At 37.8% G+C, this 19,422-nt stretch overlaps 4 protein-coding genes across 4 annotated transcripts in view; 1 reads left to right on the top strand and 3 right to left on the bottom strand.

Moving 5' to 3' along the window:
• Positions 1-14,258, bottom strand: part of LOC130694050 (death-associated protein kinase 1-like) — a 49,764-nt gene extending 35,506 nt beyond the window's left edge. The window contains exons 1-2 of the mRNA XM_059495528.1: positions 14,058-14,258; positions 13,479-13,978 (exon numbers count right to left, since the gene is read on the bottom strand). Of these exons, the coding sequence (XP_059351511.1) occupies positions 13,479-13,978; positions 14,058-14,230 (673 nt within the window). The 5' untranslated portion in view covers positions 14,231-14,258. The remainder of the gene's footprint in view (positions 1-13,478; positions 13,979-14,057) is intronic.
• The window catches only part of LOC130694048 (vascular endothelial growth factor receptor 1-like), an 81,301-nt gene that overhangs the window by 48,682 nt on the left and 13,197 nt on the right, over positions 1-19,422 (top strand). The window lies entirely within an intron of this gene.
• Positions 1-19,422, bottom strand: part of LOC130694044 (uncharacterized) — a 73,745-nt gene that overhangs the window by 41,580 nt on the left and 12,743 nt on the right. The window contains 4 exon segments of the mRNA XM_059495527.1: positions 9,388-11,696; positions 11,764-11,888; positions 11,957-12,456; positions 12,532-13,232. Of these exon segments, the coding sequence (XP_059351510.1) occupies positions 9,388-11,696; positions 11,764-11,888; positions 11,957-12,456; positions 12,532-13,232 (3,635 nt within the window).
• On the bottom strand, positions 1,890-4,521 carry LOC130694052 (putative ankyrin repeat protein RF_0381). The gene is made up of 4 exons (XM_057517195.2): positions 4,076-4,521; positions 3,490-3,995; positions 3,296-3,420; positions 1,890-3,231 (listed from the first exon to the last, which is right to left on the bottom strand). Exons 1-4 carry the CDS (start codon positions 4,312-4,314, stop codon positions 1,921-1,923), a joined length of 2,181 nt encoding a protein of 726 aa, XP_057373178.1. The 5' UTR covers positions 4,315-4,521; the 3' UTR covers positions 1,890-1,920.

Here is a 19,422-nt window from a genome sequence, read left to right as displayed (position 1 = left end):
TGTAAATAGTGCAAATTGAGGCAGTGGACCACCTGGATGCATTTCTGCTAAACAATCTGTAGACTGGAACTTATTCATGTAGTGCATCATTTAGTGCAGGACTGACTATAGAGAAAGAAAAAAAATGGCGATGGTAAGACGGTCAGCTGATGGAGAATCATTTGGCGCCCTCGACGGCAAAGCAGCAACGACTACCACCCAATCGCCCACTGTAAACCAGATCGTTCGTCGATGGCTGTGCTTCGCTCGAATGCAATTCATAGTGAAAGAAGTTCTCTACTCTATTTCCAGGTCAGTTTATTTGTTATCTTTTGCTTTCGTTTTGCATGTATCATCGCACACCAACATTTCAGATGCGCCTAAAATTTCGACCCTTCCCTCCAAAAGTCGTTTGGCTGTGATATTTTCAGAATTGTTACTACTTTCGTTTTTCTTTTCTTCTATTGATTTATGAGAGATCGTTGAAAATGATGCGAGTTAAGAATGTACTGAATCCTTTTTTTTTCGCCAATTAATGGCCGGCCTTACATTCCAGTCTATTCTTTTCTGGCCACATTTCGCCATTTTTCGCGCCATTTTTCCTTCGATGGCGTCATAGAGCTAGGGTGAAATTGTTGACATTGTATTGCTCACCACAATGAAAGCGTCCTGTGTTCCAGTTAGAAATGGGGAAAGATTAGTTGTTTTCCAAATCATCAGATGGCTTGGCAGAATCGTTTGAAGAACAATCACTCTTACTTGCCGACTACATTTGATTGAATTTTCGCATTTTGTTTTCCCATTCTTTTGAAGGTCACTCCAGGAAAAGTGCCATTTTCGCATTTTCCCGGTAGATGTCTGCTTTTTAAAAAAATCTTGTATTCGACTGTATGTAAGCAGATGATTTGCCAAAACAAATGGACAGAGATTGTCATTCTATAATATGAGGGTTTAAAAAAAAAACATTTCAATACTTATTAAGCCAATTATTAAATGGCTGTGCTGTTCATGTGAACTACACACCTTGGCATTTTGCTAAATCTGACTTGAGGCCATGGTGATTCATTTTGTTGTGTCATTGTTCTTTTATGGAAGAACCTAACAATCCTTGAGACAGCATTTTTCAATGTTTTCCTTAGCTCTTTTTTTGTTGTTGTGGTTGCAACATTACCACAAGCTGGCAAGAACAGATTTAACGGTCGAGTTTGACCTTCGTACTGTTTTCATGTTGAATATTCGTTTTAAATTTGACAAGGGGAATTGTTAATCGTTTATGGTCCCAGTAAGCTCTCTCAAGTACAGCGGTTTCTTGTTTGTCCTTCAGTTGACGAAGAAAACTTGTTCAACCGAAACACCGATTTTTAGTATTTCACATCTGCATGTGCTTGAATATTATATCGTTTTCTCCATTACACATTAGTTAGGGATAACCATGACCTTGCTCTCTTTCCTTACGTTTGCCACACCAATAGATTTACCACCGGCTCTAATCCCACGTCTGGTGCGTTGTTTTTGACTTCATTTTTTATGATTTTCGCTCTTACCGCCTGTTTTTTTTTCAACATTCGAGATTTTTTTATAATTTTTTTTTTCCAACGTTTACTCAGGTTCTCTACTGCACTGATTGTTTTCCTGTATAAGTATCTTTAGAAGTGGAAATGAAATAATTTTTCAAAGAGAAAAGAAGCTTGTTGATCCGATGATGAATCAGCTGGTGGTTTTTATGGTTTGATACTTTCTTTCATTTTGAAGTCGTTTGCTAAATGAGTTGCAATCAACTTTGAGCTTAATGTTAATGTTATTCAATCTGTGTAACACAGCCAAGAGAGTGAAAATTTTGTGTTTTCTATGAGCGACAGGTAAAATAATTCAGAATATGGGACAGTCGGTTTATTTTAATTTTCCGAGGGTTTTGAGGTGCTGAAACCAGTTATAATTCAACTAAAAAACTGCTTCGTCGAGTAGTTCTATGATTTCGTCCTTGTTGCTAATCTTGTCATTATAGCGTAAATAAGCTCGAGCATCGTGGCCGTTGGATATGACACGATTTCCTAGTTGGATTAACAGTTGAATGGCGTCAATTAAATTTGGGCTTGAATTCCATCCGCACAAATAATGGAGCGCAGTCTTTCCATCATCGTCCTTTGCATTCACATCAATTCCCAGTTGGATTAAGAGTTGAATGGCGTTAATTAAATTTGAGCTTGAATTTGAATGACACACATAATGGAGCACATTCTTTCCCCATTTGTCCTTTGCATTCACATCAATTCCCAGTGGGATTAATAGTTGAATGGCGTCAGTTAAATTTGGGCTTGAATTGAATTCACACAAATAATGGAGCGCAGTCTTTTCATTATTGTCCTTTGCATTCACATCAATCCCCAATTGGATTAAGAGTTGAATGGCGTTAATTAAATTTGGGCTTGAATTTGATATACACAAATTATGGAGCGCATTCCTTCCATCATTGTCCTTTGCATTCACATCAATTCCCAATTGGATTAAGAGTTGAATGGCGTCAATTAAATTTGGGCTTGAATTGGATTTACACAAATAATGGAGCGCATTCTTTCCATTTTTGCCCTTGGCATTCACATCAATTCCCAGTTGGATTAAGAGTTCAATGGCGCCAATTAAATATGGGCTTGAATTTGATTCACATAAACAATGGAGCGCACTACGTCCATAATGGCCCTTTGCATTCACATCAATTCCCAGTTGGATTAAGAAATGGATGGCGTCAATTAAATTTGGGCTTGAATTTGATCTACACAAATAATGGAGCGCATTGTCTCCCCAATTGTTCTTTGCATTCACATCAATTCCCTGTTGGATTAAGAGTTGAATGGCGTCAATTAATTTTGGACTTGAATTTGATATACACAAATTATGGAGCGCATTCCTTCCATCATTGTCCTTTGCATTCACATCAATTCCCAGTTGGATTAAGAGTTGAATGGCGCCAATTAAATTTGGACTTGAATTTGATATACACAAAAAATGGAGCGCATTCATTCCCCAAATGTCCTTTGCATTCACATCAATTCCCAGTTGGATTAAGAGTTGAATGGCGTCAATGAATTTCGGGCTTGAATTGAATTCACACAAATGATGGAGCGCATTCCTTTTAAGACTGTCCGTTGAATTTACATTGATTCCAAGACGAATAAGGTCGGTAATTCTTCCTATTAGATCAGGCGAAGAGTCACGAGCACAAAGTTGGTGAAATTCATTTTCTTTTTCAGTCAACTAAATTTGAAAAATATTGGATTGCCAAAGTTGCTACTTCCTAACTTAAAAAAATATATATTACGTTTTCCTTGATGGATTCCAGTTGGTTGATCAATTCTTTCGATTCAATTCTTTTTCCCGGATCGTGTTCCAACATTTTCGTTAGTAAGTCATCCGCATAAAATTTGCGGACTTCGACATTAATTTCTAGAATTTATCCACCACAAGTGTTTATCAATAGAAGAGTAAAATAACATGAAATTTAATTGTGATTACTCTTCATATTCACCGGATGTTTTTCAATAATGTTCTGGTGAATTTTATGTTCACTTGAACCGAATAGATGTTCCCCCTCCAAAAAAATATAACCGTAGACGAGGCCGAGGACGAACACATCGCTCTTAACGGTGCCCCAAAATTCATCGTTTTCCGACTTTTCATCGTCGATGAGTTTTTTCAGCACTTCGGGTGCGTACCAAGTTCTGGTTCCTCTCACTCCAGTCCACGAATGTTTTCCCTTTTCGTTTACGGATTTGGCCAGTCCAAAATCAGACCATTTCATTATTATCTCTTCAATTTTTCCAGGCTTTTGCATAATGAGGATGTTGTGGGGTTTAATGTCTCGATGAATTAATTTCTCTGAATGGATGTATGCCAGGCCTGTAGCTAATTGACGAAATATTTCGATAGTAGGTGGCAAAGTTCCGTTGTATTTTTTGCGATCATCCTTTTCCAGGAAAAGTTGATCTAAAGAAGCGTCACATAATTCCAATGCGTAGTACCTGTAACACGAAAACGAAAACAAAAAACAAATCAATTACGAAATCCTATTGCTATTTAAAACCACAAAAAATTGTCATACATAAAGTTCTCGTCCTTTTCACAGTAAAGAAGTTTGACGATGTTTGGATGATCTAACTTCAGCATTGCTTCTTCTTCTATATTTTTGGCAAATCGTTTTTCAACTCGTTTTACTGCCACTTCACGGCCTCCGAAAATCACTTTAAATATCACACCATCATTATCCCATAACTTCCCTTTGTATACCGTACCAAAGCCACCTTCCCCTAATAGTTTTTCACGGTCGATCCAAATTTTCATTCTTTGTTATCGTTTGAAACAATTAATGTAACGCATTCAATTCCAGCATTCACAATCCACGTCCAGCTTCTTCTTCTCTATTTTTGTGATGACGATGGACTCAATCTATTTTCGTTTCAACATCACCAACTCCGAACTTTCCTTCAAACACTTGACTTAAACCATCCACCATATTTTCGATACTCCCCAAATACACGAGAATTGAATAGTTCCACAATGTACAGTTTTCGAATGACGTTGTTGCAATGGCTTCCTTTTGTACCTTCTCAAACGACCAACGTCTTTAGCTGATTACGTTTTATCTTAATACCAATCACAAAACTGTGTAATCTACTGGCCAAGTTTACCTGTTGTGAAAAGCGTTTCTTACACAACGATTCGAGATTAACAGAAAATAACGATGAACGATCCTGAATAAGCACGGCATTCCGTTTTGTATCATTGGCTCCATATTATAAATTTAAAATCTTCGATCATCTCTGCCTTTCTTTTATCGTTTTGTTTAGTTACAATTTTCCTTTGAGAATTTTGGATATGACGCATTTCCATTTTTGGTTATGGATGTATTCATTATCTCTTTATTACCATGGCAACAATGTTTTTATTTTCCTGTAGTCATCACCGAAAATACGCCACTATCCGTATCGATAACCAAGTGCCTCCCCTAACCCCTTTTTCGCTTGTTTTTTTTTGTTGTTGTTTATTTTGCTGCTCCTCGTTACAGGAAACATTTCCCTATTTTTAATTCATGATATAACTCAACGGATTCCGTTAATCGCGTATCGATAGATGAACTGTTTTTGTTTGTTTTGTTTTTGCTATTCCCGTTGGCAGGAGTCGTTCCCCTGTTTTAAATTCACGATCTAACATTCAACTGGTTCCGTTGGTGCTTTTCGACGAAAGGAACTGCATTTTGTTTTTGTGCACATTTTGACTTATCTACAAAGAAATTTGATAAAATTGTAAACACTTATTTTTCAACCTGTTAATGACAGCCCGATATCTGTTGCCGCTGACTGGCAACAATAACAAAATTTTCAATTTATCAGCCGGGAATTTTCTGTTAGACAATCCACTTATCTTGATGCGTGATGACGCATTTTGGTCCCCAATCATTTAAACAACGATTTACAACTTTTTACAAAATAGGGTCTGTTTTTAAGGCTTCAACGTGGATGGGCTATTTTTATTGATAGAAAACTAAAATGGGCAATATTGACGTTCCATCAAACATGGAAGAGTTTTAGATGCCCAAAATTTAAGGAATTTTCTACCAGCTGGCCCAAAACTAGCATTTTGTGTTATCTGATTTTAATGAACAACCCGTTAAAAATGCATTTGCAAATTTGCTAGTTTAATTAAGTCATTGTTTTTTCTCTCGCTGTAATTTAAATATGGGTTTATCTTTATTTTTTTTTCTATTAGTTTGGTACAGATAAATTTCTCTGTTTAAAAATTTCTGTGTTCTTTCTACTTTTTTTTTGTAGGGCGCAGATGGAATCTTTGTCCAGCACATACATACATTTAAACAGTGGAAAGAAAATGAATCTTGTGTGCTGGAATCAGCTTGAAGAAAAATTCAGTAAATATAATTACCTTCTTGCTCAGCAAATCCCATGTGATTCACAAAGTTTGTAGTTCATTCGTTTAAAAAAAATAATATTTACAGTTGTCTGTGACGTGGAGTGGGAACAAGCCATTTGAAGTACAGGATCGACCATTGAACCTCGAGGATTGACTATTGGAAGAGCTGACATCTACACAAATTGCATGTGTGATTGAGCTCTATTTGGCTAAAACAGGATATCCACTTTAAACTTCCAGCACATGTATGAATCTCATTCAATTTAATTGCTACCCATATTTTTGCCATCCCCGTTTCTTTTTAGGATTAAAATTCGTACTGGAAATGAAGAAGAATGAAATTATGTTTTCTTCTTGCATTCTTTCTTTTTACTCTGTTTCCTAATAATCGATTCTTCTGAATTGTGGCATTGGTTTGGCCAATGCAACGCTGTTTGTTGTTGATATCTTCAAAAATCATCAGCTGCAAAACCTGATCCACAATTCTTTAATTCAATTCCCAATATGAAATTCAATCCAACATTTCATATTTCGATTGCCATTTCTTCAGAATAACTGTTTTATTTTGTTCGTAGGGTGAGTTGGCAATGCTGTCTAGTAGTTGGGGTGGGGGTAAAAAAGCGCGAAATTGTGCTCACCAGTACATCAGCGTCATCTTACCCATTTTCGCTGACATCCACGGAGGATGTCTTACGTGTCGACCCCACTCACTTTTGTGTGGAGAGTGAGACGGTTCAGCCACATTTAGCTGCAACAATTAAGTGTTGAAATCACATGATGTATCAAGTGTAAATTGAGCCAGTGGACCAACTGGATGCATTGCTTCTAAACAATCTGTAGACTGGAACTTATTCATGTATTGTATCATTTAGTGGAGGACTGACTAGAGTGAAAAAAGAAAAACGGCGAAGACGGTCAGCTGATCGAGAGACAATTGGCGCCCTCGACGGGGATGCAGCAACCACTACCCAATCGGCCAGTGTAAACCAGATCGTCAACCATCGATGGCTGTGCTGCGTTTGAATCCAATTCATAACGGAGGAAGTTCTCTGCTCCATTTCCAGGTCAGTTTTTTGTTATCTTTTGCTTTCTTTTTGCATGCGTCCTCATACTGTGACGTTTCAGAAGCGCCCAAAATCCCATCTCTCGCCTCTCGTGGTTTGACTGTTATCTTCAATTTGCAATCGTTTTCGTTTTTTTTTTCTTCTTTGGATTTTTTTTGAGTATGCTGCAGTTTAAGGATGCACTGAATCCGTCTTTTTGCCTCCCACAAATGGTAGGCATTGCCTTTCATTCTATTCTTTTCTGGCCACATTTCGCCATTTTTGGCGCCACTTCTGCTTCGATGGCGTCATAGAGTGAGGGGTATTGGTAACATTGTATTGCTCCAACTGACTCACAATGCCAGCGGTCTGTGTTTTAGTTAGAAATGGGGAAAGATGAACTGCTTTCCCAATCAAATTTTCTTCGCCAAGCCATCATTAGAGGGCTTGTCAAAATCGTTTGAATAACTGTCTCAATTTGTTGCCGATTTCATTTGATTCATTTTTCGTTTTTCCCAAACTTTTGAAGGTCATTCCAGTAAAAGTGGCATTTTCTCGTTTTCTCGGTATATGTCTGCTCGTTTAAAAAATCATGACGGGTATATTAGCAGATGGTTTGGCTAAAAACAGATTGTCAGTCATATAATACGGGTGTTTTAAAAAATGATGCCGTGCTGTTATTTGCACTACGAATTGAGTTGGCACATTTAAGCTCCATTTTGACAATTTATCAAAACTGATTTGTTGGCTATTGAGTTTCATTTTGTTCTATCGTTCTATCATGGAAGAATCATTCTGTAAATGAGGATTTAGTTTTTCAACAACGACAAGTGGTGAATGGCCTAAAAACCCGTTTATATACAGCACTTTTCAATGTTTAGTTGTTGTTGCAACATTACAACACAGCTGGCAAGAACAAATTTGGTTGTCCGAGAAGTTGTCAAGTTTGCCGGTCGTACTGTTTTCACGTGCAATTTTCTTTTTTAATTTGGATTACGGAATTGTTTAACACCCGCCGTTAGCTCTACCAAGAAAAGCGGTTACTTGTTTGTTCGTTAGTTGAAGAAAAAAACTTGCCTAATCGAAACACCGGTTCTTACCATTTCACCTTTGCATAAGTGAATATTATGTCATTTCCTCTTTTACGCGTTAGCAAGGGATAACCATGGCCTTGCTTTCTTCGCTTACATGTGTCACATCAATAGATTTACAACAGTCCCCAACACCACGTCTGGTGCGTTGTATTTGACTTGACTTTTTTTTCAGTATTTTTATTTTTTCAGCGTTTTCTCATGTTCTTTACTGCACTGATTGTTTTCGTATATCAGTCCCAGTCCCAGAGTTTTGCTAGAAAGCTTGCAATGAAATAGTTTTCCAAAGAGAAAAAAAGGTTGTTGAACCAATAGCGAATCACCTGCTAGTTTTTATCATTTGAAATTGTCTTTTATTTTAAAGGCGTTTGCATTTGCAATCAACTAGACTAAAGGGACAATCAAAAAAGAAAACGTCATGGCGATGCAGTCATATTTTTGTTCTTCCTACTAGATCAGGGGAAGAGTAAACCGCACAAAGTTTGCGAAATTCGTCGTCTTTTTCAGGCAGCTAAATTGGAGAAAGTTTCTATTGTCTTGGTTGATACTTCCTCACTTATATAAAAAGAATAATATTACTTTTATTCTTGATGGATTCCAGTTGATCGACGACTTCTTTCGAACTAATTCTTTTTTGGGGTTCGTTTTCCAACATCTTCGTTAGTAAGTCATCCTCATAATATTTGCGCACTTCGCCATTAATTTCTAGGTTTAAGCAACCAAGTGTTAATAAATAGAAAAGTAAAATAGTATGGAAGTAAATTGGGATTACTTTTCATATTCACCGCTTGTTTTCTAATTATGTTCTCGTGAATTTCTGTTTCACTTGAGCCGAACAGATGTTCTCCCTCCAACAAAATATAACCGAAGATGAGGCCGAGGACAAACACATCGCTCTTGACCGTTCCCCAAAACTCTTCATTTTTCGCCTTTTTTTCGTTGATGAGTTTTTCCAGCACTTCGGGTGCGTACCAAGTTTTGGTTCCTCTCACTCCAGACCACGAATGATATCCCTTTTCGTTTACGGATTTGGCCAGTCCAAAATCAGACCATTTGATTATTATCTCTTCATCTTCTCCAGGCTTTCGCATAATGAGGATGTTTCTCGGTGTAATATCTCGATGAATTAAACCGTTTGAATGGATGTATGCCAGGCCTGTAGCCAATTGACAGAAAATTTCGTTTTGTCGTGGCATAGGTCCTTTGTATTTTTTGGGATCATACGATTTCAGGAAAAGTTGATCTAATGAAGCGACACACAATTCCAACACGTAGTACCTTTTATACGATAACAAAAGAAAAACAAATCAAGTTTTAAATCATATTGTTATTTAAAACCAGAAAAAATGTCATACATAAAGTCGTTGTCCTTTTCACAGTGAAGAAGTTTGACGATGTTTGGATGATTTAACTTTAGCATTGCTTCTTCTTCTATTTCCTTGGCTCGATATATTAGAACTCTTTTGACTGCCACTTCACGATCTCCGAACTTTCCTTTGAATACCGTACCAAAACCACCTTCCCCTATTGGTTTTTGGCGGTCGAACCAAATTTTCATTTCTTTATTCATTTTCTTGTACAAGTAATACAACGCATTCCACCCATCTTTGTCCTTCTTATCTTTATTGTGTAAATAATGAAAGGCATTCCATCCATCTTTGTCCTTTGCCTGCATATCCACTCCAACTTCAATGAAAATAGCAACTGCGTCAAGTAAATTTGGGTTTGAATTATCTCGACATAAATAAAGGAGCACATTTAATCCATCGGTGCTTTTTGCCTTCACGTCGATTCCGGATTGAATCAAGATTTGAATTGCGTAAATTAGGTTTTGGCTCGAATGGTATTGACACAAATAATGAATGGCATTCATTCCATCGTTGTCCCTTCCATTCACGTCGATTCCGCTTTCGATTAAGAGTTGAATTGCGTCAATTAATTCTGGGTTTGAATAGTAACGACACAAAAGATGGAGCGCATTTCTTCCGTCTTTGTCCTTTGCGTTCACATCGATTCCGCTTTCGATTACGAGTTGAATTGCATCGGTTAATTTTGGATTTGAATAGTAACGACACAAATAATGGAGCGCATTGCGTTCCCAAGTAGAGTCCTTTGCATTGACATCGATTCCCAGTTGGATTAAGGGTTGAATGGCGTCAATCAAATTTGGACTTGAATTTGATATACACAAATGATGCAGCGCATTCATTCCATCATTGTCCTTTGCATTCACATCAATTCCCAGTTGGATTAAGGGTTGAATGGCGTCAATTAAATTTGGGCTTGATTTTGATTTACACAAATGATGGAGCGCATTCTTTCCCCAATCGTCCTTTGCATTCACATCAATTCCCAGTGGTATTAAGAGTTTAATGGCGTCAATTAAATTTGGGCATGAATTTGATTTACACAAATAGTGAAGCGCATTCTTTCCATATTTGTCCTTTGCATTCACATCAATTTCCAGTTGGATTAAGAACAAAATGGCGTGAATTAAATTTGTGCTTAAATTTGATCCACACAAATGATGGAGCGCATTCTTTCCATCATTGTCCATTGCATTCTCATCAATTCCCAATGTGATTAAGAGTTGAATGGTTTCAATTAAATGTGGGCTTGAATTTGATTCACACAAATGATGAAGCGCATTACATCCATCGTTGTCCTTGGCATTCACATCAATTTCCAGTTGGATTAAGAGCAAAATGGCGTCAATTAAATGTGGGCTTGAACTTGCTTTACACAAATGATGAAGCGCATTACATCCATCGTTGTCCTTTGCATTCACATCAATTCCCAGTGGGATTAAAAGTTGAATGGCGTCAATTAAATGTGGGCTTGTATTTGAATCACACAGATTATGAAGCGCATTGCATCCATCGTTGTCCTTTGCATTCACGTCAATTTCCAGTTGGATCAAAAGTTGAATGGCGCGATTTAAATTTGGGATTGAATTTGATTCACACAAATGATGGAGCGCATTGCATCCGTTTTTGTCTTTTGCATTCACATCAATTCCCAGTGGGATTAAGAGTTGAATGGCGTCAATTAAATGTGGGCTTGAATTTGATTCACACAAATGATGAAGCGCATTACATCCAGCATTGTCCTTTGCATTCACGTCAATTCCCAGTGGGATTAAGACGGAAATGGCGTCAATTAAATGTGGGCTTGAATTTGATCCACACAAATATTGGAGCGCATTCATTCCATTATCACTCTTTGCATTCACATCAATTCCCAGTTGGATTAAAAGTTTAATAGCGTCACTTAAATGTGGGCTTGAATTTGATTCACACATATGATGAAGCGCATTACATCCATCATTGTCCTTTGCATTCACATCAATTCCCAGATGGATTAAAAGATTAATAGCGTCACTTAAATGTGGGCTTGAATTTGATTCACACAAATGATGAACCGCATTACATCCATCATTGTCCTTTGCATTCACATCAATTCCCAGTGGGATTAAGAGTTGAATGGCGCCAATTAAATTTGGGCTTGAATTTGATCTACACAAATAGTGGAGCGCATTCCGTCCGTCATCGTCCTTTGCATTAACATCGATTCCAAGGCAAATGAAGTCGTTTATTCTTCCGAGTAGATCAGGCGATGAGTACTCAGCACAAAGTTGGCGAAATTCCTTTTCTTTTTCAGTCAACTAAATTCGAGAAATTTACGATTGTCTCGGTTGCTACTTCTTAACTTACAAAAAAAAATGAGATTACCTTTGTCTTGATGGATTCCAGTTGTTCGACGACTTGTGCCGAATTCATTCTTTTTTCTGGATCGTATTCCAACATTTTCGTTAGTAAGTCATTCTCATAATATTTGCGCAATTCGCCATCAATTTCTAGAATTAAGCAACCAAGTGTTCATAAATAGAAGAATAAAATAGGATGGAAGTAAAATTGGGATTACTCTTCATATTCACCGCACGTCCTCCAGTTATGTTATCGTGAATTTCTTTTTCAATCGAACCGAATAGATGTTCTCCCTCCAAGAAAATAAAACCGAAGACGAGGCCGAGGACAAACACGTCGCCCTTGACGGTGCCCCAAAACTCTTCGTCTTCCGCATTTTCTTCGTCGATGAGTTTTTCCAGCACTTCGGGTGCGTACCAAGTTCTCGTTCCTCTCGCTCCAGTCCACGAGTGATATCCCTTTTCGTTTACGGATTTGGCCAGTCCAAAACCACACCATTTCATTATTATATTTTCATATCTTCCAGACGAAATGAGGATATTTTTCGGTTTAATATCTCGATGAATTAATTTCTCTGAATGGATGTATGCCAGTCCTGTAGCTAATTGACGGAACATTTCGATAGGAGCTGGCATTGGTCCTTTATATTTTTTGGGATCATCCTCCTTCAGGAAAAATCGATCTAAAGAAGCGACACATAATTCCAATACGTAGTACCTTTAACATGAAAACAAAAAACAAATCAATTTTGTAATCATATTGTTATTTAAAACCATTAGAAAAGTGTCACACATAAAGTCGTTGTCCTTTTCACAGTGAAGCAGTTTGACGATGTTTGGATGATTTAACTTTCGCATTGCTTCTTCTTCTCTTTTGTCGACACGATCTATTACAACTCTTTTGACTGCCACTTCACGATCTCCGAACTTTCCTTTGAATACCGTCCCAAAACCACCTTCCCCTATTGGTTTTTGGCGGTCGAACCAAATTTTCCTTTCCTTTTTATCTTTATTGTGTAAATAATGAAAGGCATTCCATCCATCTTTATCCTTTGCCTGCATATCCACTCCGCCTTCAATGAAAATAGCAACTGCGGCAAGTAAATTTGGGTTTGAATTGTCTCGGCACAAAAAATGGAGCGCATTTGATCCATCGTTGCTTATTGCTTTCACGTCGATTTCCGATTGAATCAAGATTTGAATTGAGCCGATTAAGTTTTGGCTTGAATTGTATCGACACAAAGAATGAATGGCATTCAGTCCGTCGTTGTCCCTAGCATTCACGTCGATTCCGCTTCCGATTACGAGTTGAATTGCGACGGTTAATTTTGGGCTTAAATAGTTCCGACACAAAAGATGGAGCGCATTCCTTCCGTCCTTGTCCTTTGCGTTCACGTTAATTCCGAACTGAATTAATTCTTTGATTTTTTCCGTTAGATCCTCTCGCGAATCACACCCACATAATTCAAGCAATTCTTTTTCTTTTTCAGTGAGCTAAATTAAATAATTTGACATGTGGATAACGTGATTGCTCGATTTAAATTCATTTTACCTTATCCTTGATCGAGTGCAATTGAACGACTACTTCTTTTGATGTCATTCTTTCATTGGGGTCGTTTCTCAACATTTGTGCCAATAGCTCATTCCCGTAACAGTCGCGTAATTTTTCATCCATTTCTAAGAAAAACAATAAACTCTTTTAATCAGAAAACAATTTCTTTATAGAATATCAGGCATTACTTTGCATGTTGATAGAATTTCCTTTAACGATGTTGTCGGCAATTTCATTTTCGATGGAACCGTAGAGATGTTCGCCGTTCAAGAATAGACTACCGAAAACAAGTCCCAGGGCAAAAACGTCGTTTTTGACGTTATCTTGATAACCGGTTTCGTCTACATTTTCCATACGTCTTGTCAATTGAAGCAACTCGGGGGCTAACCATGCCCTATTTCTTCTGAAAGGATTAGTTTGCCTTGCTTCACTGATATTTCTGGTCAGTCCAAAATTTGTCCATTTGAGGGTTATCTCATCTTGGCCAGCAGATCCCTCCACAATCAGGACATTTTCTGGTTTGATGTCTCCATGAACTAAATCCTTTGAATGGATGTATTCGAGACCAGAAGCTAATTGCAGCAAGCCATCGATATGATGTGGCATATGTCCCTTGTATTTTCTTGCATCATCCGACTTCAAGAACAGCTGATCTAAAGTGGCCAAACACGGACCCAATGCATAGTACCTGGTAACACGGTAGCGAAAACAAAATCCAATCATTATTGATATTGTATTGCTATTGAAAACAATAAGAAATGTCCAACCTATACTCATCGTCACTTTCACAGTGAAGAAGCTTGGCGATGTTTGGATGATCTAACTTTAGCAAAGCTTCTACTTCTTTACTTTTGTGGGTACGATGTACTCGAACTCTCTTCGTTTCAACATCGCGAACTCCGAACTTTTCTTCAAACACTTCACCTGGACCAGCCGCCATGTTTTCGATACTCACCAAATACAAGACAACTGAATCGTCTCGCAATGTACAGTTTTCGAATGGCGTTGTTGCGATGGTTTCCTTCTAGACCCCCGCAAATGACCAACGCCTTTAGTTGATAATGTTTTATCTTACCCCGTACAACTCAAATATGTTTATCTTCCTGTAGTCATCACCAAAAATGCGCCCCTATCCGTATCAATGACCAAGTGTGTGTCCCATCCTGCTTTTTCGCCTTTATTTGCTTGGTTTTTAAACTTTGTCCTTTGATTGTCCTTTTAGCAGAGGATGTTCCGCGTTTTGAATACGCGATTCAACTAATTCCGATAATCGCGTTCCGGAAATCTGAACTGCATTAACCGGTTAATTATTTCATAACATTTTTTAAAATATTATTGGAGTTATTTTCTACACGTTTTGACTATTCTGCAAAAAAACCGATTAAACTGTTTATTTATCATCCTGTTAATGCCAGCCCGATACCTGTGACAGTTGACTGGGAACGATCATTAAGTTTTCTATTTATCAGCCGGGATTTTTCTGTTAGCCAATCCACTTACCTTGACGTGTGTTGACGCATTTTGGCCCCCAACCTTTTAAACAACGATTTTCAACTATCTATGAGTTAGGGGCTGTTTTTTAAGGCTTCAACGTGGATGGGCTATTTTAGTGATAGAAAAATAAAATGGGCAATAATTTTTACCCTATTTTTCCTAGTAATCGATTCTTTTGAATTGTGTCATTGGTTTGGCCAATGCAACGCTGTTTGTTGTTGATATTTTCAAAAGTCATCAGCTGTAAAACGTGATCCACAATTTTTAAATTCAATTCAAATTCAATTCACAACATGAAATTCAATCCAACATTTCATATTTCGATTGCCATTTTTTCAGAATAACTGTTTTATTTTGTTCGTAGGGTGAGTTGGCAATGCTGTCTAGTAGCTGGGGTGGGGGTAAAAAAAAAGGCGCTAAATTGTGCTCACCAGCACATCAGTTTCATCCATTGTCTTTTCCGCTGACATCCACGTAGGATGTGTGATGTGTCGGTTTCTACTCGTCTCAATTTCTGTTTGCATTTTGTTTTCAGCCATATTCCGCTGCAACAATGAAGTGTTCAAATCAGACGTCTCAAGCGTAATTTGAGGCAATGGACGACGTAGATTGGAATTGCTGCTGAACAATCTGTAGATTTGGTTTTTATTCATGTAGTGCACCACTTAGCTTAAGGCTGACTAGAAAGAAAAAAGAAAAACGGCGATGGCAAGACGGGCGGCTGATCGAAAATCAGCTGATGTCCTTGACAGGAATGTGGCATCTACGACTCTGTCGTCCTGTGTAAACCAGATAGTTCATCGATGGCTGTGCTGCGTTTGGATGCTATTCATAGCGGAATGGGTTCTCTGCTCAATTTCTAGGTCAGTTTTCGGATATTATTTTGCTATCGTTTTGCATGTGTCATCTAACGCTGACGTTTCATAAGCGCCCGAAATCTGGACCCCCCCCCCCCCTCTCTCGCTCAGTCTGTTTTTTTTTCGGCCACATTTCGCCATTTTTGGCGCCATTTCTGCTTAGTTGGTGTTTTCCCATTGTGGCTTGGCAGAATCGTTTGAAGAACTGTTTCTCTTATTTGCCGAATTCATTTTGATTGATTTTTCGTTTTTTATTTCCCCAAACTTTTCAAGGTCCCACCAGGAAAAGTGGCATTTGTTTTTTCATTTATTTATTTGGCAATAGGCAAGATTGTCCGCGAGATTGCCAAGCTTGACGGTCGTACTGTTTTCACGTTGAATATTCTTTTTAATTTAATTAGCGGAATTACCCATTGTCAACGCTCCCAATTAGGGCTACCAACGAATTCCGTTTCTTATTTGTCCTTCAGTTGACGAAGGAAACTTTTTTTTTTCATTATTCGAGATATTTTTATCTTTATTGTTATTTTTCTTTGCGTGTATTCAGGTTTTTTACTGCATTTTTTCTGTATCAGTTTCATTTGAGTTCTGTTGGAACCATGAAATGAAAAAAGGAAAAAGAAGCTTATTGAACCGATTATAAATCACTTGCCGGTTTTCATCGTTTGATAATTTGTTTCGTTTTAATTTTATTTGCTAAATGCCCACATAGAATTATTTAATCATCAAATGCGATGCAATCAAAACTGGGCTAAAGGGATAATGAATTGACAACATGCGGCAATGCAGTCTTTTTTTTTCTTTTCTACTAGACTAGGCGAAGAGTCGGCAGCACTAAGTTAGCGTAATTCTTCTTCTTTTTCATTCAACTAAAATGGAGAAAATTATGATTGCCTAAGTTACTAATTCCTCGCTTACAAAAAATAAATATATAATACTTGCTCCTTGATGGATTCCAGTTGTTCGACGACTAGTTCCGAATTCATTCTTTCTTCCGAGTCGTGCTTCAACATTTTGTTAAGTAATTCATCATAATATTTGCGCAGTTCGCCATTAATATCTAGAATTTAGCAATCAAGTATTCATCAATAAAAGAGTAAAATAGCATGAAATTAAATTGGTATTACTCTTCATGTTCACTGGACGTTCCCCAATTATGTTCTCGTGAATTTCTTTTTCACTTGTACCGAATAGATGCTTTCCCTCCAAGAAAATATAACAGAAGACGAGACCGAGGACAAACACGTCGCTCTTGACCGTGCCCCAAAACTTGTTATTTTTCACGTTTTCTTCGTTGTTGAGCTTTTCCAGCACTTCGGGTGCGTACCAAGTTCTGGTTCCTTTTGCTCCAGTCCACGAATGATATCCCTTTTCGTTTACAGATTTGGCCAGTCCAAAATCAGACCATTTCATTATTATCTCTTCATATTCTTCAGGATTTCGCATAATGAGGATGTTTCTCGGTTTAATGTCTCGATGAATGAAATCCTTTAAATGGATGTATGCCAGGCCTGTAGCTAATTGATGGAAAACTTCGATTTGACGTGGCATACGTCCTTTGTATTTTTTGGCATCATCCTTTTCCAGGAAAACTTGATCTAAAGAAGCGACACATAATTCCAGTGCGTAGTACCTTTTATACGATAACAAAAGAGAAACAAATCAATTTTAAAATCATATTGCTATTTAAAACCAGAAAAAATGTCATACGTAAAGTCTTTGTCCTTTTCACAATGAAAAAGTTTGACGATGTTTGGATGATCTAACTTAAGCATAGTTTCTTCTTCTCTTTTGTCCACATGACGCATTTCAACTCTTTTGACTGCCACCTCACGACCTCCAAAGTTCCCTTTGAATACTATACCAAAGCCACCTTCTCCTATTACTTTTTCGCGTTTGAACGAAATTTTCATTTTTTATTCATTTTGTTGTAAAGTAATACAACGCATTCCACCCATCTTTGTCCTTTGCCTGCGCATCCACTCCGAAGTCGGTCAAAATATTCATCGCGTCTGAGAAGTATGGGGTTGAATTGTCTCGACATAAATAATGGAGCGCATTTGATCCATCGTTGGTTATTGCCTTTGCGTCGATTCCGGATTGAATCAAGATTTGAATTGCGTTCATTAAGTTTTGGCTCGAATGGTATCGACACAGATAATGAATGGCATTCATTCCATCGTTGTCCCTTGCATTCACGTCAATTCCGCTTTTGATTACGAGTTGAATTGCGTCGGTTAATTTTGGGTTTGAATAGTACCGACACAAAAGATGAAGCACATTCCTTTCGTCCTTGTCCTTTGCATTCACATCGATTCCAAGACGAATAAAGTCGTTGATTCTTTCTACTAAATCAGGTGAGGAGTCCTCGGCACAAAGTTCACGAAATTCTACTTCTTTTTCAGTCAGCTAAATTGGAGAAATCTTACAAATGTTAACGGTGCTTCTTCCTGAGTTACAAATCAATAATAATATTACTTTATTCTTAATGGATTCCAGTTGTTCGACGACTTCTGCCGAACTAATTCTTTTTTCCGGATTGTATTCCAACATTTTGTTAAGTAAGTCATCCTCATAATATTTGCGCACTTCGCCATCAATTTCTAGAATTAAACAACCAAGTGTTCATCAATAGAAGAGTAAAATAGTATGGAAGTGAATTGGAATTACTTGTCATATTCACCGGACGTCCTTCAATAATGTTCTCGTGAATTTCTTTTTCACTTGAACCGAATAGATGTTCTCCCTCCAAGAAAATATAACCGAAGACGAGGCCGAGGACAAACACATCGCTCTTGACGGTGCCCAAAAACTCTTCGTCTTCGTTCGTCGTCGTGAGTTTTTCCAGCACTTCGGGTGCGAACCAATTTCTCGTTCCTTTCACCCCAGACCACGAGTGATATCCCTTTTCGTTTACGGGTTTGGCAAATCCAAAATCAGACCATTTCATTATTATCTCTTCGTGTGTCTCAGCACTTTGCTTAATAAGAATGCTGCTCGGTTGAATGTCTCGATGAATTAATTTCTTTGAATGGATGTATTCCAGGCCTGTAGCTAATTGACGGAAAACTTCGATTGGACGTGGCATACGTCCGTTATATTTTTTGCGATCATCCCAACTCCGTGAGAACTTGGGGAAAAGTTGATCTAAAGAAGCGTCACATAATTCCAATGCGTAGTACCTTTAACAAGATAACGAAAAAAAACAATTTTGAGATCATATTGTTATTTAAAACAAGAAAAAAATGTCATACATAAAGTCCGTTGTCCTTTTCACAGTGAAGGAGTTTGACGATGTTTGGATGATCTAATTTTAGCATTGCGTCTTCTTCTCTTTTGTCCACATGACGCATATATCAACTCTTTTTACTGCCACTTCTTGACTCCAAACTTCCCTTTGAATACCGTACCAAAGCCACCTTTCCCTATTGTTTTGAACATTGCGGTCAAACCAAATTTTCATTTCTTTATTAATTTTATTAAGCGCGTAATAATATGCATTCCATCCAGCGTTGTCCTTTGCAGCGCATCCACTCCGAATTCAGGTCAAAATATTCAACGCGTCGAGAAATTTGGGTTTGAATTGTCTCGACATAAATAATGGAGCGCATTTGATCCATCGTTGCTTTTTGCCTTCACGTCGATTTCCGATTTAATCAAGATTTGAATAGCATCGATTAAGTTTTGGCTTGAATGGTATCGACACAAATAATGAATGGCATTCATTCCATCGTTGTCCCTTGCATTCACATCGATTCCGCTTTTGATTACGAGTTGAATT

The sequence above is a fragment of the Daphnia carinata genome, chromosome 6 (genome assembly GCF_022539665.2).
Source record: "Daphnia carinata strain CSIRO-1 chromosome 6, CSIRO_AGI_Dcar_HiC_V3, whole genome shotgun sequence".
NCBI classification, from domain to species: Eukaryota; Metazoa; Arthropoda; class Branchiopoda; order Diplostraca; family Daphniidae; genus Daphnia; species Daphnia carinata.
The sequence above is the reverse complement of the archived record's forward strand: the minus strand, read 5'-3'. Positions and strand labels throughout refer to the sequence as shown.